Source organism: Rhinolophus sinicus, chromosome 6, assembly GCF_057876585.1.
Source record: "Rhinolophus sinicus isolate RSI-liver-muscle chromosome 6, RSI-T2T, whole genome shotgun sequence".
In the NCBI taxonomy this organism is placed as follows: domain Eukaryota; kingdom Metazoa; phylum Chordata; class Mammalia; order Chiroptera; family Rhinolophidae; genus Rhinolophus; species Rhinolophus sinicus.
Window position 1 is genome coordinate 69,695,453 of NC_142506.1, and position 24,028 is coordinate 69,719,480.

Below are 24,028 nucleotides of genomic sequence, written 5' to 3' on the forward strand. Positions count from 1 at the left end.
GGCTGTGCGGAGATGCAGCGGCGGCAGAGGAGGCGCAGAGGGCTGACACTGACGCGGCCCATCTCGGGAAGCAAGGTCGCTTCTGAGCCTCAGCACCGTGCTCTGTGAAATAGAAAGTGCTAACCGACTAAAGGCAGCTCTGAAGGATACAGGAGAAAGGAAATAGTGACTCAGGAGAGCCTGCACGCGCCGTGACGCAGAGCCTGTGAAGGGATGCTGCCCATGAGAACGCGCCGGGCTGCTTTCCTGGGACAGCAGGGGTGAGGGGGTGAGGGATGGGGTGGGGGGAGTCAAAGAGGAGGGCGATTTGGAGCCCCGGGGGCAGCGATGCTGCGCGTGACCGGCGGAGGCGTCGCCTGAGAAGGCGGGAGTGGACGCAGGGAGGCTGCACCTCTGCACACTCCCGAGGCTGGAATCACACAGCGAACCCTACGAAAAGCTCACGTTTCCCAGCGTTTCTCACCCAGAATCACTTCCTTTGTTTAGCGGAGGGTGGGGGAGGAGGCTGAGGGCGAGGGGGGCGGGGCCCGCGGGGCCGCCCCCGCCCCCGCCCCTCCGGTGTGCGGGGCCCGTTGTCACTCAGCTCCCGCGCCTGGGGCGTCCGAGGCGAGGCCCGCCAGCTGCATCCCCCGGACCTGGCAGCCCGGCGCCGGGTTCTCCCGCCATCGTCGAACTGGCGGCTGCTGAAGGGCTGGGCGGGCGCTTGGTCGGAACGCTCAGGTGGCTGGGAGCCCTGCCAGTTCTGGTGACCTTGGGTAGGTCTGTGTTTCCGTCCGCCCCCGGGGTTCCCCGATGGGGCTGCCGCAGAAGGTTGAAAAAGGCGACGAGAATGCCTCCCTGTAGGGGTGGGATGGGCGAAGGTCCCTGGCAGAGCTGGAACGGGGCCAGGGCACTGCGGGGAAGCAGGTGCCCAGCGTCTCAGGTGGGTGGGCACACGCTGGGAAGGGGAGCTCGCGCCGCAGCCTGTGCGGGGTTCAGTCCCGCGGACCCACGTCTGCCAGCCCCGTCCCAGGTGCGGAGCAGGGGCGCTACCTCTTTAACAGCGTCGGGGGCCGAGCCTCTGCCGCACCATGTGATTGCTTGCGAGGCCGGGGTGCCGCGCTGCGGCCACAGCGGAGGACTGAGCTGCCGCGCGCTGCCGGGAGCCCAGACCTGCCTCGCGCGCTGCGAGCTCTGGGCGGCACCAGGTGCCCCTAACTTTGAGCAGGATGGTGAGCTCGGCGCACCCTGTTCTGAGGGCATGGGGGACCCTGTGGGGTGTGCGTGTGTGCTGGGAGCAGCCTCACACCTGATAAAAAAAGCCAGTGGAGGAGTGAGCACTGCTATTTTAAGTTGCTGATTGGGGCCTCTGTGGACGACAAGGGGAGGGGACAAAGATTAGGCAGAGAAGGGGCCAAATTTCCTCGCCAGCCTGAGCAGGTCACGGGCGTGCCAAGTGGGGCGCGCCTCCGGGGGCCGCGGGAGTCCCAGGGCTGCCGGGCAGCACCCCCCACCCAGGCTTCTGTGCCCACAGGTGCCCGCCGGCTGACGCGCCCGCCCGCGCCGACATGCCGCCGTCCATCTCGGCCTTCCAGGCCGCCTACATTAGCATCGAGCTGCTCATCGCGCTGGTCTCGGTGCCCGGGAACGTGCTGGTGATCTGGGCGGTGAAGGTGAACCAGGCGCTGCGGGACGCCACCTTCTGCTTCATCGTGTCGCTGGCCGTGGCTGATGTGGCAGTGGGCGCCCTGGTCATCCCACTTGCCATCCTCATCAACGTGGGGCCTCAGACCTACTTCCACACCTGCCTCATGGTCGCCTGCCCCGTCCTCATCCTCACCCAGAGCTCCATCCTGGCCTTGCTGGCCATCGCAGTGGACCGCTACCTCCGCGTCAAGACCCCACTCCGGTGAGTGCAGAGCCGCTGAGCCCATGCTGTGGCTTGAGGGCCATCTAGAGAGGACAGCAGGTAGGATAAGCCCTAGGTGCACCAGACACCCTCTCGGCCGGCCGTTGTGGCCCAGCCCTTGTTCTGCCCTCCTGCCCTCTGCTCTGCAGAGCTAGGGGGAGCTGTGCTTGGATCAGGGAGGGGGCCTGGCAGTGCCCAGGACCCCAGAGCTGAAGTGCTGCGGTGACAGTCAGCAGCCTGCCTGGGGCGGGGGTCGGGGGTATTGCAGGGGCCACCAAGAAGGTCACGGGTGCTGGGTGGGGGTGAGCTGAGGCCCACCAGTCCCAGGGAAGGGGGGGCAGCAGATTGCTAGGGCCCGTGATGCTATGCTGAGGGTGGCCCGCCAGGGGCGGGGTGCTGCTCTCTGACCAGACTGGGCAGCTTTCCTGCATCTCGTTCCTCTCATTGTCCCGTCTCTGTGGCAGCGGCTCCCCCCACCCCACTCCCCAGAGCTGTCCTGTGGAACCTAAGCAGCTCATTGCCTCTGCACAGCTCCCACTTCTGGGATCTCTGTTGTACGCAGGAGGAGGGAGAAACGCGGCACCTTCTCTTAACTTCCCCTTCTGTTGCAAAACCATCAGGTGTCTTTGCCAGTCACAGCTGGGGGACCAATGCAGCGTCAGATAGCACCACGGTGGGTCGCCTGACGGGGGCAGCCCTCGCAGGGGTGTGCAGTCCGCACTGGGGCTTCTTGGCCAGGACTTCCAGGCAACAAGCTCGTCACCAGGCAGTGCCTGGGCCACCAGGAGCCAGTGCCTGGGCTCAGGGCCAGGGCCGGCCCCGCTGGGAAGATCTTGCAAGGCATCGTGCCCCCTTTCAGTGTTGTCGCCCGGGCGTTCTGGCCATCTCTGGCACCTGCCACCCCGGAGTAGCTTCCATATCTGGGATGCAGTACCTCTGGTCTCGCTTGGCAACTTGCCCAGGCAGGCCTAGACACCCACATTTCTCCCATTTGCATTACATTTGTGCAACTTTTGGAAGCTTTTTTTCGATGCACCATTTTTTCCATGACCCTGTAAGGAAGGTGGAGCGGGAGCTGTGAGGGGAAAAGTAAGAGCCAGAGGGTCTCCCCAGGATCCCACTGCCTGCCTTCCTGACCTCCTACCCCCCACCTCACCGTGTCTCTGCTCTGTCTTCCTCCCTCACAGAGTCCTGGTTTCCCCGGGGATGTGGGGTACAGACTGTTGTTCAGGGGAGAGACGAGGCAGGGAAGGCAGTCCATTAGTGGCGGGAGCTGAGCCCGACCACGTACATGTTGCCACATTAGGAAACTCACAGATGTGCGGACGTAGAAAGGCTGCTCAAGAAATTCTGTCTGCGGAGTGGGTGCCGGCGTGAGCCAAAGGCCTGGTCCTGACATGACAGAGGTTATGGGCTGTGGAGTGCGCCCTGCATGCCCTGTGACAGTGGTGGTGGCAGTGCTGGCAGGAATCGCAGGCCCATCCCCAGGAGGCAGCTGCTGGACCTGGCTCTGTTACTAATGGGCTGTGCAACCTCGGATAAGGTGTTCTACCTCTGAGCCATTTCCACCCTTGTCTGCTAAATGGAGGGCTGGATCCAAGGTCTCTGCTGTTTCTCTCAGCGGCATCTGTGGCCCTTTCTTGCTTCCCTCTTGCCAGTGCTTTGTGGAGGCCCTGGGAAGGTTGTACTGTGCTTTCAGCTCCCAGTGATACGAGCTGGGCACAATGCTGCTTTTCACATGCGCCGTCTCATTGGTTGCCCATGGCCTCTCGTGAGTAGAGGCTATCATTCTCCCCATTCTGTAGACGCTTCTGTAGGTAAACTGAGGGCTGAGGCTCAGTGAGCTTCTGTAACTTGCCCAGACAAACACCTTGTCAGGAGCAGAGAGGGGGTTTGGATCCAGCTTGTTGACCAGATGCCTTTAGCCAGTGGGCCATGTGCATCTTGAGTCGGCCCCAAGAAGCTATAGGATTCGTGGAGGAGTCCCCTCAGGCGATGGGTGGGGTGATTTTCCTCTGCATATTTCTTGGCCACACTTACGCCTCGCTTCTCTCCTCACCTCTGCTCTAGTGGCAGCTGAGCCCCTGGCAGCCTGGCCTCTGTCCACAGCTGGTGGCCTGCCCAGCTGGGCTGTTGACGGGGGTGGGGGGCAGGCGTGCGGATCAGGAGGGGAATCTGGTCGATTAGGGTGTGTTTGCTGTTAGGCATCAATTCATCCCTCCCCACCCTGACTGGCCGGGGCTTTGCTTGACAACTGAAGGTGTCTCCTGTGCTTGTCCCCCAGCAGGCCACCGTCTGTGGCCTCAGGGTCCCAGACCAATGGCTCTGTAGTGCTGACATCTGCCTCCAGCCCCTCTGTGTGAGCGTAGATTAGTCATGGGCCTGGAGTGTGAGAAAAGGGGAGGCGAGACAGGCCCAGGGCTCTTTCCCCAGCCTCTGACCCAAAAGGCCAGGGCAGGAGGGGCTGTTAGCTGTCACCTCCCTCAAGGCACGGAACAGAGAAGTCAGCAGTTAGTGTGTTTTCCCCGGGGGAGTGTCATGGGTGGATGTTGCCTCCTGACCCAAATGGGAATTCCTTGGTTTGAAGTAGGGGCAGCCTCAGGTGGGTGACACCAAAGACTGGGCTGGGCAGGGTGACTGGACTTCAGTTGAGAGCTCTCGGGATTAGTCCAAGAGTGAACGCTTCCCTCAGCTGGCATTGCAGTGGCTTCCAGGACACAACCAGGTGTGAGCTGCTTGAAATCCGAGAATGGCCAAGGTGCCTTCTGGAGCAGCCTCTGCCCAGGGTCATGGTGTGGAGCCCCTCAGGCTGTGGCCTGGCACTTCATCTCTATTTCTGAGTGTAAAGTCATCCACATGTAGTGTTAAAAATTTGAGAAATATGGTAAAGAATAAAGGTGATAAAAATCACCAGTAATTCTACCACCTACAGGTAACTAGTATTAACATTTGGTGTCCAGAAAATTATCCCACACGTCTATCATCTATCTATCTTATCATTTATCACCTCTCAGTTTTTATATGGTTGAGAGTGTCTATACATCTATATTTCATTTTATTCACTTAATGTTATTTTATAAACACTTCCCCATGTCAGTAACAATTATTTGGTAAGGATTTATTTCCCCCCTTCTTCCGCCTCCCCCGCCCCCAACTCCAGTTCAAGCCGTTGTTTCTCAGTCTGGATGTGTAGGACGCAGCTCCCTGGCCCAGGCTGGTGTTATGAGCCTTGTGCTCCCCCCGGCTAAGGCAGTCGGTCGCGGGTCGTCGGTTGGCTCGCTGCTCACGGCAGCTCACGGCAGCTCACGGCAGCTCACGGCAGCTCACGGCAGCTCACGGCAGCTCACGGCAGCTCACGGCAGCTCACGGCAGCTCACGGCAGCTCTCGCCGGCTGCCAGCCACTCACACTGGCTGCCGGCTACTCACGCTGGCCGCCGGCCGCTCATGGTAGCCCATGGCAGCACACAGCTGTGCTTCCTTCTGCATTGAGTGTTTCCCAAGTCCCTTTACTCTGAGTCGAGTGCTCCTCCGCCCCGTTTCTCTGCGACTGCAAATCCCCAGAGGCGCGTCTGGCATCCCTCTGCCCGTGCGCTCTGGTGCTGGGCGCGCAGGACTGTCTGGGCCCTGAGTCCCGCCGTCGTTGCCTGGTCTCCGCTTCTTGGACAGGAGAGCAGCCCCCGGGTAGCGGGCTCAGCACGGTGCCTCATGCTGCCTGTTTGGCAGGGTGGGCACAGAGCAGAAAGGAACGAGGACATGGGGCTCCGTGGGCCGCTGAGTCACCCCTGCAGCGAGCGTCCTTAGCTCAGGCGGCTGGCTCAGTACCTTTCACATAGGGACAGAACTACGTGACCACCCCCCAGACAATATTCAGAACATTTCTGCAACCCAGAAGGCTCCCCTCGAAGGGTGGCCGCTTATGCTGACATCCTTCCGTAAAGGGCATCAAGTAGTAGGTACTCTTCCGTGTGTGGTTTCTGAAGCTTAGGCGTGCGTCTGAGGTTCATGCCTGTTGTCGAGTGAGATAGGTTCTGTCTGTTCTTTTCCTCACAGCTGTTAGAGTTCCACTGTGTTCCACTGTATTCAGTTTAAACAATGATTTGTTTAAATTCTGGATGTATTTTGAAGAAAGAGCCAAAGGGTGTGCTTATGGATGGGATGTGGGGATGTGAGAGTGAGAAGAGTGAAGTAGGAGTGGGACCGGAAGCCGACCGAGTCCGGGGCTCGTGCTGCCTGCGCCGCTCGGCCAATAGACCAACACAGGAGCTGGGTCACAGAATAAGCGTTTATGATCAGAGCACCGGTGGTCTGAGAAGGCGGCTGGTTAACACCTCCAAAACCTGCCTTCACATTCTCCGTCCAGCCTGGGACATTTAAGGGGAAATCCGGGCGTTCCTCCAGAGGCCACCTGATGGTTCTGGGGGTCTGTGCAGAGCCTTCCCTCTGGCGATGTTGTTCTCGAGTGTGGTCACTAACCAGGAGCAGTGATGACAGTAACGTGGAAGGAATGCTGGGCCATAGAGATTGTGATCAGTTAGGAGAGGGTATCAATCATGAGTTTCAGGGTAATTTTCTAAAACAGGGAACTGGGATGGGACGTTTCGAGCTCAAGCTGCAGGAGGATAATGTATTATGAAGCCTTAGGTCAAGGAAAGTTGAGGCTGGGACACAGCCTCTACTGCAGGGGTCCCAAGCGGGCCCTGCTTCATGAGCAAACTGTCAGGCCTCGGCTACTGGCAGGAGGAAGGAAGGGCAGCGTGTGCTGCGGTTTGGGGCGCAATCAAAGGGGTTCAGATTTGGACACGATGAGTGTGGAGTGTCTGCCAGGTGCCTCCGTGGGGTTCTGAGCGGGCAGTGGGAGGTTCCAGGTGGAGCTCGGGTCCGGGCTGACGAGACCCCGAGATGAAGAACTCGGGACACCGGGGACGAGGCATTGGGAGCTTTGGGACAACCGAGGCACCAGCACCGAGGCTGAAGGAGAACCGACCACACGGCCTCCACACGGGGCCTTGGGTGTGGTGTCCTGACGCTGGGTGTGGAGGGTGCACCACGGACGGAGAAGCGAGAGGCTGGCCTTTGGGCCACAGGAGAACAGGCCTGGGAGTGAGCACGGGGCTTGGCGAGGGCGACGGCCGCCGAGGTGGGAGCAGGATCTTGCGTGGGGAGGCGCAGAGAGAGGAGGACGGCATGGGAGGAACTTGTTGCAAAGAGAGCGAAGCAACGGGGTGCTGACTGTCAGGAGATGGGGTCAAGGCGTCGTGTTTTGTGCTGTTTTCTAACAGGACGGAGGTTTGTGCACTGACCGACACGGCCGTGGACACTGCAGAGCTCATGATGGGCCCAGGGACAGGCGTTGTGGAGAGATGTCCTCGTGCAGGGTTGGGACCTAGGGACACACAGGGTTGGCCCTGGAGGGGCGTGGCCTCATCCACCGGGCAGGAGGCACAGCTGCGTTTTCCCAGTGATGCGGGAAGCAGGGTCACCCGCTAAGAGGGCGCTCGCGGGAGGAGGTGGTGGCGAGAGCAGCGCATGTGACGTAGTTCTCTGTGAAGTGGGAAGTTTTGTACAACTGGAGTGGCAGCAAGGGCCCACGTGACACTCAGGGTGAGGAATTTGCAGCGAGACTTGGCAGCAGGCTGTGTGCTCTGCTGCACGGGCACTGAGGAGGGAGCGTTCATTCCTTCACGCTCATGCCAGGCACGGTGCCCGTCCCTGCCTTTATGGAACGTAGGGACTAGTCGGGGGCGAGCCAGTGCACAGGGTAGCAAGCAGAGAGCTCCAGTCACAGCTTGGAAAGAGTTCCACAAAGGAGGCCATGCTGGCAGCTCCCTGGCAGCTCCCTTTGGCTTCTCCAAACTCCATGCCAGTGTCCAGACACCCACAGGGCCGAGGACTAAGGCAGGGCCATGTGGGCTGTGGTTCACGGTCAAGAATTTGGATGTTAATCTGAGTGTAGTGTGAAGCCTCTGAGTGCTTGAAGCAGGAATGACGTAATCCAAATTACGTATTTAAAAAGTCAAAAGTCTTTAATAAAATATTAGTGATGAAATCCAGTGATGTATCAAAGGGGTAATATATCACAACCAAACAGGGTTTATTCCATGTGTGCAGGGGTGGTTTCACACCTGGAAAAGAAATCAATCCGTGTTCTCAGCACATGAACATGAGGAGGTCACCGTGCTTGTCTAGTGGAGGTTGGAGACTGAGATGGGTGGCCTGGGCGGGGTGGCGCCGGCAGGGAGCTGGGGGCGGAGATGGAGAGAACTGGGAGGCGCAGAAGCCAGCAGGCACTCGGGCAAAGCGGATGTGACGGCGGCCCAGCGACGGCCCCTCTTTCACGGCTGCCAGCTCCCATCCCTCTGCCCTCTGCCCCTCCGTGTGGTCCCTGAGGTCTTGGAGGTGGAGGTGGGCCCGTCTTGCCCCCACCGGCTTCCCAGGCCCCTCCCGCTGCTCCACCTTGTGTCTCCAGCCCATTTCCAGGAGACTATTGGCTTCCTCAGCGGGGACACAGCATTAAGGACGCGTGGCTTTGGGCTCCCTGAAGCTTCCAGAAGGATACAGCAGAGCTGGAGTCTTCTTTCCTGCCACGCTCCATTCAGGATGAGGCACCTGGGGTAGCTAAGCCGCCCACGTCTCTGCGTGCCCTCAGTCTCCCTGGGGCAGGTCCTGTCCCTGGACACTGCGTGCCTTCACAGCCTCATTTCCACCCCCCACCCCCGCGAACCCCCACTGGTGACCTGGCACTGCGGGTGGTCCCTCCACAGCAGGCTCCTCCCAGCTGCTCTAGGGCACCGAGAGGCCCAGGGTCAGGTAATGTGGCCGACAGGATAGGATAGTCACTCAACAAACAGCCGGCAGTCATCCAGCACGAGCCCCAGCCCAGCCCGGATGGGGCCTCCTGGCTGGCAGGCCGTCTGTGGCCCAGCCTGCTCAGGGGGCCATCAGCTCCCCACGCCGAAACGCGTCCCTTTGCCTCGTGCAGCAGGGAAGGTTTTGCAGTGCCGTTATTGTCAGATTTTCCAAAGCTTGTTCTCCATTTCACGTGATGTTTTGTGGCCCCTGTCGTCCCTTTGGGGTCAGGTCCATCCGTCCCATCAGCATAGGCTGCAGGCGCTGTGAGGGCAGGTGTGGCGGTGTCCCTGTCTGCTCGTGTGCTCCAGTGCCTGACACCCCCTGGCTGGCACTTAGTATGTGGCTGAGTAAGTCTGTGGGGGCAGGAAGGGGAGAAGCTCAAAGGGAGGACGAACCCTTACAGGGGTGGGGAGACTGGGCAGAAGGCCGGGAGGTCAGCCGGCTATTTCATCCTGTCCCACAGAGCACGAAGGCTCATTTCACTAGAGCATTCCCAGATCAGAGGGGGAAGCTGGGGCACGGAGGGATACAGGGGCTCAGCCAAGCTTACATGGCAAGTTTGGGGGGGGCACATGCTGGTCTCCGGACACCCAGCTCTTGTTCCTCTGAGGGGAGTGAGTAGCCCCTCACGAGCCCTCCCAATCCTCTGAGGGCCTCACCCTGTGCAGCTCCTGGGAACCTGCATCTCAGGGAGCTGCAGTGAGGGCTCCCCTGGGGGCCGGCAGCCCCACAAGTCGCCTCTGGGGAGGGAAGCACTTAATGTGTTTGGGAACTCGCTGTGCCCGGCTGCCACGCCTGCCACAGGACTGTCTTCTGCGCAGTAAACATGACACCCTGCCCCCACGTTATGGGCTCCCAGGGCCACTGATGACAATGGCTCAGCAAGGGCTGGGAGAAATACAGACACCACTCAGAGCCCCAGAGGCTGACAGTCCCAAGGGGCACCTTTAATTGTGACAGGAGGCCAGGGTGGCTTCAGGCTCTTAGTGGTGGGTATGTGTTCACACATGCACGTGTGTGGAAGGGGTTGTAGCTTTTTTTTACAAGTCAAAAAAATCTATCCTGGCCTTCCAGACCTTCCATCCAACCCTGTGTTCTCACCCTGCCCCCTCCCACCCTCCATCCTTCTCCAAGGCCCAGACAAGAGGCCCAACCAAGCTCACCTCTTTCCTGTTTGTCGCCCACGCCTCACCATTCATCTTCCTTGACGCAGGAACACAGTTCACATGTGCAAGTCAACAAGTGTTTTGTGATGACACAAGTCCTGTTCTCAAGGGCACAGACCCACAGTCTGGTGGGCAGCACTGATAACTCACCAGCTGCTGCACGGCAGGAGGCCCGAGCGGGCTTGGCACACACCCAGACCCAGGGCCCAGGTCACTGCCCCAACCTGTGACGCTCAGCTGTGTGCCTCCTGCTCCCCGTGCTCAAAGCTCACTTCTCTGCCTTCCAGCCAGCTCTTCTGAGCCTGTCCAGACCTTGGAGTCGAGGAGGACAAAAGGGCCTTTGATGCCTAAGACCACGTCTTATGCACACGCACACACGCACACACGCACACACACATACACACATGCACACACACGCGCGCGCACACACACACGCGCGCACACACACCCCCTGAAAGCAGCTCCCTTCTCTTGTCTGTTTAACTCCTACTCCTTCCATAATACTCAGCTCAGATGACCCCTCCTCCAGGAAGCCTTCCTTGTTCTGCCTTCACATAGGGACGACCCCATGTGCCCCTTTAGCACAGCCCTTGTGCAATTGCACTGAGGTAACTGCCTCACTGGCCTGTGGGGTCCAAGCCTGTTCATCTCCATGGATCTCCACAGTGGCCATTGTGCCTCCTGCCCACGTTTGGTTCCCAGTGACTGACCAGTAACTCCCTGAATGAATGGTGATTGTAGCAGGTGACAGGAGCCCCTTGTGTTTGCCAAGCCTGTGCTCTTATCTTCATATGGAGTCTCAGACTTAAATTCTTGCACAGGTTATGAAGAGGCACTAATGGTTTTCTATCAATAGTATAACACGTGCCCATTGTTCACATTTCCTGAGAAAGCTGAGGCTTGGAGGTCGCACAGCTTGCAAACAGCCACGTAGCTGCTAAGTGTAACCAGAATTGTCGAATGAATAATTGAATAGATGAGTGGAAAGGCCTGTATTTGAGTCTCGACTCCAACGCAGACTGCTGGGGCATCTTGGTGACATCATCTACCTGTTTGGATCTCAGTTTCCACATCTATAAAATGGGCATTACTCCAGCCCCTAGTGTAAAGCTGTGTCTGCTAGGTGGCGCTCTTGGAACCGGAGGGGAGGTGTCTTTGTTCAGGTTATGGGGCCCCCAGACTCCCCTCTGGTCTCGGCTCCCAGTTCAGAGCGATGCCGAAGGGCTGCCTGTTGTTGAGGTGACAGGGAGCTGTTGTCTGCAGGCCGCGCATTTGAGTAGAGCATAGACCCAAAAGACAGGAGCCGCTGCTGGGGGAGAGGACAGGTAGGGGGCGGACGCTGCCCCACGCCTGGAGCTGCCGTATCCCCTGTCTGCCTCCCACCTGCTGGGGCTGTGGCTGTGGTGTGGGCAGTGGGCAGCCAGCAGAACGGAGGCTCCATCCAACACCAGGTGTGTCGCACGCGGACGTGGCAGAGACAGAGCAGCAGTGATGGAACGGCTGCCGGTGCTGGTTCAGACTTGTCGTGACAGGGCCGCTCTAGGGCCTCGTGGGTTTGCATAGGAGTGTCAGCAAGGAGGGCACATTCTCCGGGCCTTACTTGTTCTGTCAGAAGGTGGCCTGGGTCTGAACTCAGTCTGCAGTCAAGGCTGGAGGGAAAAATGTTCAAGGGAACACCTGCAAGGAGAGTCAAGGAGGGGAACCCCCTCCCAATTTAGGGGCGGCTGGGAGGAGAGACCCCCCTCATCAGCCCAGCACAGAGGGAGACTCAGGGCTGGGAAGCAGGAGGCCGCAGCTCAGGGCCTGGTCTGCCACTGTGTCCGCCTGGACAGCCATCTCACCCTTCTGACCTGCGTGCTCACAGCCAAGGGGACTCGCGGCCCCAGGCCGACTCCTTCTGGTGGCTGTGGGGACCTGGGAGCTGTGTGAGTGCTGAGGTTGCTGGAAGGACAGGGTCCCAAGTGCCTGGCCACCTGCCTTCCCGCAGCTCTGCTTCTCCTTGTGCTGTGAGCTTGGCCAACCTTTCGGAGCGTCAGTTTCTACTTCTGCAAAATGGAAATGGAGCCTCTACCTCGTGGGACTATGGCGGCTCCTACGTGAGAACACGGTCTCTCTAGCATATGGGCTCCTTCCCCTTTCCTGCTGTTGGTGGGGGAAGAGGACGGATGGACGCCGTGTGCGTGTCTGTCTGTGTGTGTGTGTTGTGGTTGTTGTGGACAGCAAACGCTCACCCACCAGTGTGGCTTGAGGCTTCCTTCACATGACAACCGGCCAGCCTGCCCATGGGGAAGTGACGGTGGCCGGGCTGAGAGCCACCTGCAGCCCTGTGCTCAGGTAAGGGTGCGCCCTTCACTGTTCTGGGCGCAGTGCCTGGGGCACCTCCCCTGCTGCTTCCAGTCCCTCCGTGTGTGAGCCCGGGGTCTGCCTGGCCTGAGAGGGCCTGGGGGAAGGCGACATGCAATCTGGTGTGTGTGTGGGGGCCACGTGCATGTTGACATTGTCAGGGTTGGGAGCAGGTTCATGCCTTTGTCGGCAGCACATTCAATTGTATTGAGTCCAGCAAGGCCCGTATCAACAGCATTCTATAAATAAAGGGAAGTAAAGGAACTTGAAAATTGTTACCCAGCTCACAGGTAGCAAAAATGGGATTGGAGCACCTGCCTGCCGGATGCCTCCGTGCACCTGTTTGTGATACAGCTGCTCCCTGGGCTGCCGTCCTCGGGAGCTTCCCGGCTGAGACACACAAGGAGGGAAGTCAGCTCAGGCTGAGCTGAGCGGGTGGGACAGTCCCAGCTGAGGTGGGCACAGCTCAGCCTGGCCTGGCCTGCGTCCTCTCTGGTCCCAGTGCCTGCTTGTGGTTGATTGCACGGTGCCAGGAAGCTAAGTCACGAGGTGCCGTGGACCGCCTGGCAGCGGAAATAATCCTGCGAGGCCCATGGAAGTGAGTGCAGACGGGCTCCACGAGGCCCCTGCTGGCACCACAGGCAGAGCATATGCTGCCAGCAGCTCTGGCCCAGCCCGAGGACCATGGGCTCCGTCTCAGCCCACACTTACCAGCTGTGGCCCTGGGCATTCACTGACCTTCCTGGGGCTCAGTTTTCCCAGTGACAACAGCATCTCCTCTTGTCACTGCGCAAGGCTACGTGTGCCACCAGTAGGAAGCGCTCCACGCTGCTGAGGGGGGAGCCTCTTGCCCCTCCTCCTGATCCTGGCCCCCTCTTGTCCATGTGTGCTGGGCGTGGCCATCCACGAGGACAAGCAGGTCATACCGGGTTTGCCGTGGCCCTGGCAGGGACTTGTGTCCTGTGTCCTGCACAGTCCCAGATAATGCCTTTCCTTTCCTGGGCTCCTCCCCAATGAGGGTGAGCGGAGCTGCTTCCACGCCACATGCTGTGTGCCATGGGGCACCCAGGACACGGGTGTGAGGCTGTGCTCTCCTCAGATTCCTCACGGCCTCATGGGAACTCAGGGCCCGAAACACGAGGCTTTGGGGGCTGCTGACCTGAGGTGCAGCGCCCACTCTGGCCACCAGCTGTGTGACCTTGTGTTAGTCACCCGGTGCCCTCCTCCACACAGGCGCTGCCTTCCTACTGGGAAGCTGGGTGCCAGGGGTAACTGGACACACTGGCGGCACATGTGGCGGATTTCACAGATGCTGCACGTGTTGCTGACAGCAGCTTGAGTGGGAGTCACAGCCAGGCCCTGTGACCCTGTGACACCTGCCAGGGTTTGTTCCCGGCCAAGCGGTGTCACTCTGTGGGAGACAGTGGGCACCAGCTCCGGAGGTCAAGGGAGGGAGAGCGGGGTGGCCAGGCCTTCACGGGACTTGAAGGGGCCCCCGAGTGGGGAGGGAAGCCTCTTTGGTGCCCCCCCGCCCCGCCCTGGCTGGGGTGCGTGCCCTGCCTGGGTTCTGCCTGGCTGAGTCCCCAAGGACCATTACTGCCAGCTGTCTGCACTTTCTTTTCCAGCTCTGAGCACTGCGCCTTGAAGTTTTCGTGAGTGGAAGATGGAAAAAACCGGCTTTGATTTAATAAGCTCCCCCTTCCTAATTGAGACCCCCCCATGCAGGGCTGTGGCAGATGTGCGTGATTGAGAAGGCTTTTCTGAAGTGGGAGAAGTGCCTGAAAATGACTTTATTGATCAGGCCCTGCCAGGCCTCTGAGCTGCTCCGTTTAGGGTGAGGCCAGCTCACCGCCCCCACCGGGCCACAGTGATAATAGCTGGCCTCACCCCAGGAGAGCGTGTGGCTGGATTCCTGCCAGCACCCCCTAATGAAGTGGCCTCGTGTGTTGGGCTGGGTGTCTGGGGCAAGACCTGGGAGTGGAAATCCTGCGGATTCTACAGAAGGTTCCTTATCTGCATGTGGGGGGCACAGACTCTTCTGCCCGCAGGAGGGACGGGGAGGAGAGGGGCAGGAAGCCTCCGCCTTCCTCACCTGACTCTCATTCAAAGTGGCTGTCGATGTCGCTGAATTAATCTCTCCCATGTCTGTAACTGTTTCCCGTTCTTTGGATTTGTTCTCTGTTTCTTCCCCAGCCCCCTCTTTTTCTGCATTTTCCGCTCGAGGGTGCATTGTATGAGTCTGCTTTCCTTCCCCAGATAGCGTTGGGTGCCCACTGTGTGCCAGGGACTGTGGCAGCTGCCAGGACTCAACATGGAAGCAGACTGCAGTTGTGCTCAGGGAGGAAAGCAGTTTTACTGATTGTCCCACAAGGGGGGAGGAGAGCAGCAGCAGCCCCCCCCCCCCCCCCCCCCGTGACCTGGACCCTGCCACCCTGCCTGCACTGGCCTGGGCAGGCCTGGTGCCTCCCCACCTCCCACTGCCTCAGGGCCCCTCCTGCCCGCAGCCCGCCTCCAGGGCAAATGCAGGGGGGCTAAGGCGGGCTGGGGTGCAGCCAGGCTCATCTGTGCATAGCTGGCCTGCCTTGGGCCGGGCCTGCAATTTCACGTCAATGCCCCACGGGCTGCGGGGCCCTGGGGCTCTGTGAGTAGGGTGCAGAGGGATGCACGGCAAAGAAAGCACCGGGAGATTCCGAGAGATGTGGCTTCTTCCTGCTGTTATTTGGGCTCCAAACGCTACTGGCCAGCATGTGAGGGTGGACAGGGCCAGGCCCTGGGACACTGCGAACGGGCTCCTCCTGGGTCCTCAGAGTAGAGCCCTGGGGTTGGGATGCCGCAGAAGCAGCTGGCGTTAGACCCTCGGGAGGACTTTCTGATGTATTCTCTTCCTTTGGAAAGATTTGCAAGGGGGGAGTCTCCTGTCCTCTCTGTCCTCCTCTGCGTCCTGCCGCTCATCACGCCTTGTCCTGCACAGGAGGCTGGATACCCTGAACTGTAGGGAGCCCTGAGGGCCCAGGTGGAGGAGATGGAGAGGAACCCAGGCCCCTGTGAGCAGTCGTCCCCTTGGGGCAAGCACCCCTGTGACTCCCACTCCTGGTGGCTGCGGGCTGTCCACGCAGGGTCACAGTTCTCTGATGGAAGCAACCCTCCAGGCAGGCGCTGAGTCGCCTGTGGTTCCAGACAGGCCAGGAGGTGCTCACAGGGTGTGGGGGTCTGTAGTGTCTACACTGGCCACTTACCCCGGGGCTTTCCTGTGCTCAGGGAGGGGCCCAGGGCTGCTGCTGGGGGTGGTGGTGTAAGTTCCCACCCCAGATCTAGATACAGTCAGATCAGGGAACACAGAGTGACTCTGCACCTTGGCTGTGAGGTGGCAGAGCTGGCACTCAGGCCATGTGACCGGCCTTCCCAAGTGAACAAGTAACTGTGTATCTCTGTCCCTGTGGCTACTTTGTATCTCTTCAGGCTGCTGACTGTTTCCCAGAAGAATCAGGGATACCCTTCCGTGGGGCTTCACCTAGTGAGGGACTGGAGAAATCAGTCACTAGCCAACCAAGTGTCATCCCGTTGTGTAAACAAGGCCTTGTCACTTGCTGAAGGCCACGAGCTGTTCACTGGTGGCCTTGAACTCAGGTCTGACTTCACACTGCTCCACTCACTGAAATCTCATGTCTGTCCCCATTCCATGCTGCCCCTGCCCTCCGTGGGGCACACGGCTGGAGCGGGACGTCCTCAGAGCGGGGACGCCCTTCTGGGAGCTGACTGTGCCCCTGGGCGCCTCCGACCTTGGTGCCCGGCTGGTCTCTGTGTCGGATGACGGACGGACACATTGCAGGAGAGGGGGCATCTCATTCGGTCCCACATGGCCCCCGGGGACGGGTCTCACCAGAGCCAGCTCACGCCCTCCCACCCTCTCTGCAGAGCCTGGACAGCCCCCGGTTCTCCTGACGCCTCCACAAAGAGGTGTTCCAAGGCAGATGCCCTCTTTCGGGTCCTGCCATTGCTGCTTTACTCGCGGGGCAGCTCCATCCAGGCACAAGGGGATGACGACGGGAACATTTGCAGCTCCCCTCCCGACACGGCCACCAGGCTGTAGGATTCTCTGCCACCTTGTGTAGGTGACCACGGTCCGCAAAGGCCAGAGAGGCTGATGGGAATGGTCCAGTCAGCTCCCTTTCCCCACGATAGCAGGTCTTTCCACTTCACTGGGAAAGGAATTTTACCCCTTTCAACACTGCAGACGCCCCAGGAAGGCCTCACTGGGCCAGCCACTCACAGGTCATTAAACCCGTTTGCAGACAGGGTGGTTTTTTCCATCTCACCTGATGCGTCAGAATGTCTCCCACAGCAGGTGGGGCCACGTGGTCACTTTGTCCTTACCCTAGAGATGGGAGTGCAGTCTCAGAGCGGGAGACGGCCAGGCATGCTGAGACCTGGGCAGAGTTTCCTGAGTTTGCTGTTCAGGTCAGACTTCCTCCTCCTTTTGGACCACAGGCCCCCGGGAGGCGGGCTGCACCTTGGGAGTCAGAGCGCTGGACGCCCAGGGGTGGCGTCAGTTCAAAGCTCAGTGCCTGGACCTCCTGTCATCTGTGTGGGCTTAGGATGCAGGGTAGGGTTTGTAGGCAAGTATACTTTGAAAACGTGCCTCCTCCACATCTGAGAACCCCCCTCCTGACACCCCAGCCCCTGCAGACTCCTCAGGCTCAGAACCTCGAGCAAATGGAACAAATCAAAACCCCTCTTTGGAAGAGTGGGGGGCACAGCAGGGAGGAGGCCCGTGAGCATGCGCCTCTGGACCTGGGATTTGGCCTCCCTTTGCTCAGGGCTGTGCCTCCCCATAGGCTCAGATGCAGCCCTAGGGGTGTTTCTCCTGCTCGCGCCCAGTTAGATGCAGGAAGGGACCTGAGTCTGAAGCTGGGCAGGGAGGGGACACAGAGACTTCATCGTCTTTCCCTGTGCAGTTATTTGTCCTCAGCAAGTGACCAGGCGTCATCTCCAAGGCCCATGACACTAATAACCTCATCAACGTATTTAGCTCTTTTCTTTCAAGGAGCTCCAAGTAGCTGTCCCTCCCCTGCAGCTCTGCAGGCTGGCCCTGCAGCTGCAGATGGTCCCCTTTTTGGGGAAGAGTGACACTGAGATTTGCAGATGGTGGGTGATGCCTCAGGGCCTGAAGCAGCAAGAGTCACAGCAGGATTAGTAGCCCCCAGACATCCTGCTCTGCCCTCCCCCATCCAGACCTCTCTGGGCAGCAAATATTTGGCTCCTGGAGCCTGCAGTTGATCGTATCTGGTTTCCGTCTCTCCTTTGGGAGAAAGCATTTCTCTGCAGGAAGTAGTTCAATAGTCTGAGAGCCCCACTTCCCTGGTCTTCAGATCCGAGTTTCCAGTTATAAGTGGCTGAGATCCTTGATAAGAAGGCAGGAAGGAGGGGACCAGAGCCAAGGAGAGGGAGGAGATGGAGGCAGGGCTGCCCAGGGCGCTGACCCCTTCTGGCCCCCCACCCAGCCCTCAGCCCGTGCCTGGGCAGGAGCAGGTGACAGGTAAACAGGGACAGCAGGCCTGGTCCCAGCAGCTGAGGACGCTGCATCATCCTGGCATCAAACAACCATGTTTGGTTTTCCAAGCCCGCCGTGAGGGCTCGCTCTGTCTTCTGAGGTCACGTATTTTCTCTCTTCCCTCTAGCAGGGACGTTGTGAGCACTGTGCTCCATTCTTTCTGCTCCAGTGTCCTTCCTGAATATGGGCTCTAACCAGGAACACCGAAATCATTCAGGAGTCTACAACTGAAGGCCTTTGATGGCAGGAATTGGTCACTCAGGTGCTGAAGCATCCGAGAGGCTAGATGGGGGTGGTGAGGGAGCCCAGAGACTAGCAACAATGGGAAACAGCCCCCAGGCCAGGCTGCAGGACACAGAAGGGGAGGTGGCGGGGGGAAGGGCAGGCTGGCTGAAGCTGGAACCTGGGCCTGTCTGCTGGGAGGTGGAGCCAAGGAGGAGACTAACTGCTGTGTGACACCCATCTGCCCAGAGGGGGAGGAGATATCCTGGCTTCTCTGCCCTCCTGCTGGCACTCCGGTGCCTCCCTTGGACCCAGCTGACCCAGGTGCTTGGGAAATGCCACCTGCAGGGCTCAGTGCCCCATGACACAGAGCAGCAGGGCAGGGTGATGCAGCCCCCCTCTGTCAGGAGAGTGCTTTTGGGTCTCCATGCCCCTCCCCTCTTTCTCTGTCAAAGGCTCTTTCCTGTCCAGGTCCCATGGTCTGCTCGTCACCTGATGTTCTAAGGAGGCTTACTGTTTGTGTTCTCAGATTCAGCTGAAATGTCCATCCCAGTGGTGTCCGGGAAGAGCCCTCCCGGGTAGGCAGGGAGCAGCCAGCCCTCTGCGTGGTCTGGCCTCCCACTGGCGCTGATCTCACTGTGAAAGGGGCCTATTCACGAGGCAAAGGGTCAGTGGGGATCTCGGGCGTGCTCGTGGCTGCTGCTCGGGTTTAGCTCGAGATGGAGACATGGCTTCTCTGGGATGCAGCTGGAAGACTCCAGGGAGGCAGGGTCTGGCCTGGGGCCGCTGTCTCACGTTGCAGGGGCGGCATGGGGCTCGGGCTGCCGTGGACATGCTGGAAGCTGGCCTTCCAGAAGAGTCCCTCATCCAAGCAGCCTTATGTCAGCAGGGACTAGTAGTTGTGGAACTTGGCAGCAAGTTCCCCACAGCTCCCAGCCCTGGGGCCTGCGCGGGCGACTGCTCTCCCCCAGGGTGTCGTAAAGGCTTGCAGCGCTAAGCCTATGACCTTCTCTGATTGAGCACCTACCTCTAATCTTTGTCTTGGGTTCCCTGAGAGGCACTCGCCGGTGAGCCTGCCAAGGAAATGCTCTGCCCTCACGAGCTGACGCTCCTGGGGAGGAACAGGTGTGTGTGCCTCCGGAGAGAGTCAGGAAGTGATGGGCTCTGTCAGGGACAGGCAGAGAGCACAGGAAGCGGGGACTTTCGTGGGCTGGTCAGGGCTCTTCTCTGCGGAGGTGACCTCTGAAGGACAGGAGAGCCTTCCCAGGCGGGGGAGAGGAGCAGGAAGTACAAGGGCCCCGCGGAGGGTGGGTCTTCTGTTACCTGGTGGTCACTGCACATTCCTGAGGCAGCCCCTCACTGGCTGAGTCCCAGCTCAGCGGGAGGGGGGGACGCCGAAGGGGGGGAGGCCTTGCACCGGCTTTGGGAGGGCAACCCTGAGTGCTGGAGGCACATTCACCACCCCCATCCATGTGCCTCAGCTTCTCTCTCCCACATGTCTGGAGAGGTGAGTTTCTCCTGGCCCTTCCTGGGAGAGCCTGCCCCACCTCAGCCAAGGTCCCGGGAGCATCCATTTCCCACCGTGGAGAAAATAGCAAGAAAAACAGATGAGAACTGATACCCTGAGCTGCAGGGTCCCCTGGGACCCGGCCCTGGCGTAGCCCCAGGGAAGGTGTGACCCCGGGCCTCCAGGCAGTCGGGAAGGGCTGGGGGGGCACCTCTCTAGCTAGAAGTTCCCTCCCCCTTCTGTCCCACCTGGGACATTGTCAGTATCCACCTCTCTCGGTGGGTCACCAATGCCCACTTGTGGGTCCTGGGCTAGAACCCCCCAGGTCCCCCCAGGCTGGACAGTAGACCCAGACGTCACCTTGTCACCCCACATCTCTGGGTGGTATCCTCTTTGAACAGGTAAGAGGTCGCCATTTGAAAGTTCACAGGAAGGAAACGTTCCTGCATCCAGGTGACCCACAGTGAGCCTGTTGCCTCAAGGATGGGGTCCTGGTGGCAGGATACCTGCGCCTTAAATGTATAACCTGTGGAAGAGGGATTCCGTCTGTGCTGCACTCCCCTCACAGGAGGGTTATGGGGGTTCCCCGAGACATGAATGTGACGGGGCTTTGTAAGCAATGACTGATGGGCGGTGTGGCCCCCACCCTTCCCTCTGTAGCTGCACCCACAGTCCTGCTGAGGCTGGTCCTGGAGACCTATGTCCCTCAGCTTTCTTCTCTTGACAAAACGATCTGTGCTCTTTTGGTCTTGCCCAGTGACTCCCAGCCAGACCTTGTGTCACTTTGAGGCCATGAGCAGCAAGCCCTGAGCCAGATGTTCGCACAGCCCTTGGCTGAGACACCAGAGGTTTTCCAGGTGCGAATGTTTCCAGGGGCTTGGATGTGTGGGATCCCAGGCACAGGAATATTGGGGTGTTTACAGAGCCTTCCACACTCATGTCTTCTGGTCCTTACACTCGGAACTGGGTCCCACTGTCTAATTTTACAGAGGGAGACCTGACCTAGTTGGTTGTAGACCTAGGGTCCGAATTAGGGCCTCTGACTCCAGCATGTGCCCAGGAGGCCACCCTGCTGGGGACCCACAAGGAGGGGACGGGCTTCCGCCACAGCCGGAGAGCAAGGACTAGAGCGGAGAGAACCTCTGGGCAGCTTTGCAGGCCCTTGGTGCTTTGGGGATACAAGGACGCTCTGATCACAGAGTGGGGGGGGCACGGCACCGATGGTGCTGGAGTCCTCTTGGGTCCTCGGCGTCCCCACTGGACACGTAAGGAGGTTGGAAATGAGGTTCCCATGGAGGTGCTCACCTTCTAGACGGGGCAGGGAAGCATCTGACTTCTCCTCCCACCCCCGAACCACGTTCCTTCCGTTCCTATAAAAGTTTCACGGTGCAGTGGGCTTGATGGGATGGATGGGCGTCCAGGACGAGAGAGGCCGGAAGTATCCCTGTGAGGGAGAAAGCTGTGGGATGAAAGAACAGCTGGAGGGAGGCCTCGCCCTTCTCACCAGTGGGGCCAGTAGCTGTTGTCACACCCAGGAGGTCCCTCCATGCATCTCGGGAGCTGCCTTGGAAAATAACAACTGGGCAAGTGCTGCGCTGAGCCAGCTCCTGGGCACAGAGCCGGGCGGCCAGTCTTTGGCAATGGCTCCAAGGCTGGTGTGTGGGCAGAGGACACCCTGGCTGCTGGCTGCGTTGGTTTAGAGGGAAGTGGGGACACTGAAACCCTCAGCCCTCAGTGGGGGGTGGGCAGCCCCGTCAGCCTTTATGTCACATGTTTTCATCCTCTGTGTGTGTCATGACATGAAAGCTCGGTGCCTTGTCCCTTGACATTGTCCCATGTGTTTCCTTCAAAGGACATGTCGCGAGTTGTGGTTGTCTTGTTGGCTTACTTCCTTACCTTTGTGTTACTTGCTTCTTTCCGCAAAATGCGAGCTGCATAGTGGCGGGGGCCTGTCTGGTTCCTACCAGAGCACTCAGAACTGTGCTGCAGGCAGGGAGTGTCCGTACCCACGTCGTCGATCCTTCCGTGTAGTAAGTGCCCAGTGCCCTCTCCTCTCCTGAGTCTAATTCCCAGTCAGCCTGGCTGTGCTCAGCCCTGATCACAACCCCGCAGGAGAGAAGCCCTGTGCAGTGGCTGGAGGGGGAGAGGGCAGTGGCCTGGCCTGGCACGGGGCCTGCAGGGGGGGTGGGCTTTTCTGACAGTTGTGCCCGCAGGCCCGGGGCGGGGGGTGTCCGTTTGGTCAGTGTGGACACGTGTTAGGAGGCTCAGGACAGCACTGCCAGCTTCTATGTGGCCTTGGGCAGATCGTGGCACTGCTGTGAACCTCTGTCCCTTCATCTGCCCGTGCTTTCCTGCCCCACGAGGGCCGTCGTGAAGCAGTGACGACACTGCCAGCGGGCATATGCCAAGCACACGTGAGCGATTTCCACTTTGCTGATTTTATTAAAACTCCTAAACAGCGTCCTTTGCTTTCTGTCATGAAGTTTGTCACTCACCAGGACCCCACCCTGTACAAGTGGCCAGCTCTGGCCTAAATCTCAGATCCGCTCAGCCCAAGACAGCACCGCCCCAGCGCCGGCCGGCGCGGGGCTGGGCCTCACCTCTGCCCTCCTCTCCCCAGGTACAAGGCGGTGGTGACGCCGCGCAGGGCTGCGGTGGCCATCGCGGGCTGCTGGACCCTGGCCTTCCTGGTGGGCCTGACACCCATGTTTGGCTGGAACAACCTGAGTGAGGTGCGCCGGGCGTGGGCGGCCAACGGCAGCGTGGGCGAGCCCGTGATCAAGTGTGAGTTCGAGAAGGTCATCAGCATGGAGTACATGGTGTACTTCAACTTCTTTGTGTGGGTGCTGCCCCCCCTGCTGCTCATGGTGCTCATCTACCTGGAGGTCTTCCACCTCATCCGCAAGCAGCTCGCCAAGAAGGTGTCGGCCTCCGCGGGCGACCCGCAGAAGTACTACGGGAAGGAGCTAAGGATCGCCAAGTCTCTGGCCCTCGTCCTCGTGCTCTTCGCGCTCAGCTGGCTGCCCCTGCACGTGCTCAACTGCATCACCCTCTTCTGCCCGACCTGCCACAAGCCCAGCGTCCTCATCTACATCGCCATCTTCCTCACGCACGGCAACTCGGCCATGAACCCCATCGTCTACGCCTTCCGCATCCAGAAGTTCCGTGTCACCTTCCTTAAGATTTGGAACGACCACTTCCGCTGCCAGCCGGCTCCCCCCACTGGCGAGGATGCCCCAGAAGACAGGCCCGCTGACTAGACGTGGCGTTCTGCTCCCGCCTGCCACACCCAGAGCACCCCAGCCCAGCCGCACCACCCCGCTGTCCCCCCGGGCTCCGTGAGCCTTCCCTGGCGGTGCCCTGCACCCCTGGATCCTGGACGAGGTTTGGGGGCAGCCCATGGGGAAGGGACCAGGTGACCTGAGGGGAGGAGGAAAGTGGCTCGAGCCTCCCCACCTGCCTGACCATCCCAAGGGCAGCCCGGCTTCAGTCTGGGTGGGGCCTGGGACTCTGGGACTGAGAAGGGCCTGTGGGCACTGAGGGAGCTGTTTGTCTTAGGTGTTGCTGGTACAGCCCAGGGACCAAGCTTAACGACAGGAGAGGATGGAGTGAAGGAGAGAGACCAGGCATCTTGGCCTTTTTCTCTCTCCTGTTCTGTCGGAGAAGGTGGCCAGAGCCATTGAGGGCAGCAGTGAAGGAGCCTCACTCCCCACCTGCCAGAAACCCATGTCCCCAGCCTTGCTGGCTGCCAGGGTGCCTGCTCTCCTTGTCCTGAGGAGCCCAGGATTAGTTAGACTTGGGGGAGGCAGAAAGAGCTTTATTCTGCACCAGCCTTTGCCCCCAGAGCAAATGTGGAGGTGTGGCCTCACGCAGCCATCAGGTGGCAGCACTGAGCATCCCGAAGAGGAGCCTGGAGTGTAACCACCGGTCATCTGGGCCACAAGCGCTACCAGCGCCAGCAGCATCTGCAGATGAGCTTGGACTCTCCTAGGTGACACTCATCTCTTCCGCTTCTGGGCCTGATGGAGATATGCCAGCTCTTGGGAGCATTCTACCTGCCCAGGAGGAAGTGGACAGAGAATGTGGGCTGGCTGTGGGCACTCCTGGGATGAGGGGTGACAGGCTGGAGCAGGACAGAGGCCGTCCCCCTGAGACTGTGGGCAGGAAGGTCTTACTGGCAGTTGCCCTCAGTACCCCTGGCATGCAAGCTGGTTTCCAGGGGCTTTGGGGCACCTGGGGAAGGGTCGCCCCCTGTCGAGCCCGGAGCCCTTTGGGCAGAAAGGTGAGGGCCGTGGCTCTGAGTGTGGGTAGCTCCTCCAGGCCTTGTTTCCAGGCCCTTCCCTCTCTCAGAGGTGCACTGTCCCCGGCTCCCAGGGAAGGCCACCTGGCTAATAAACGACTGTGAACCCGCATGGCGAGCACACCACTGCCTACCCACCTCCACGTCCAGAGGACGACAGACAGCCTGAGCCCAGAGGAAGCAGTGGTGGGGATGGGCGAG

The 24,028-nt window shown here is 59.8% G+C and overlaps 1 protein-coding gene across 2 annotated transcripts; it reads left to right on the forward strand.

Moving 5' to 3' along the window:
* Positions 1-310: 310 nt before the first annotated feature.
* Positions 311-23,939, forward strand: ADORA1 (adenosine A1 receptor). 2 transcript variants are annotated; one of them, XM_019750843.3, is made up of 3 exons: positions 311-755; positions 1,514-1,888; positions 22,148-23,939. In XM_019750843.3, exons 2-3 carry the CDS (start codon positions 1,548-1,550, stop codon positions 22,785-22,787), a joined length of 981 nt encoding a protein of 326 aa, XP_019606402.2. In that variant the 5' UTR covers positions 311-755; positions 1,514-1,547; the 3' UTR covers positions 22,788-23,939. The 2 variants fall into 2 exon arrangements, with proteins under 2 accessions (XP_019606402.2, XP_019606401.2); XM_019750842.3 differs by lacking the exon at positions 311-755 and adding an exon at positions 1,044-1,211.
* The last annotated feature ends 89 nt before the right edge of the window (positions 23,940-24,028 follow it).

Bases quoted from the DNA above. Each gene is read 5' to 3' on its own strand.
- ADORA1 (XM_019750843.3), top strand. From the start codon at position 1,548: ATGCCGCCGTCCATCTCGGCCTTCCAGGCCGCCTACATTAGCATCGAG. The intron at 1,889-22,147 runs GTGAGTGCAGAG...TCCTCTCCCCAG, and splicing joins CGCGTCAAGACCCCACTCCG to GTACAAGGCGGTGGTGACGC.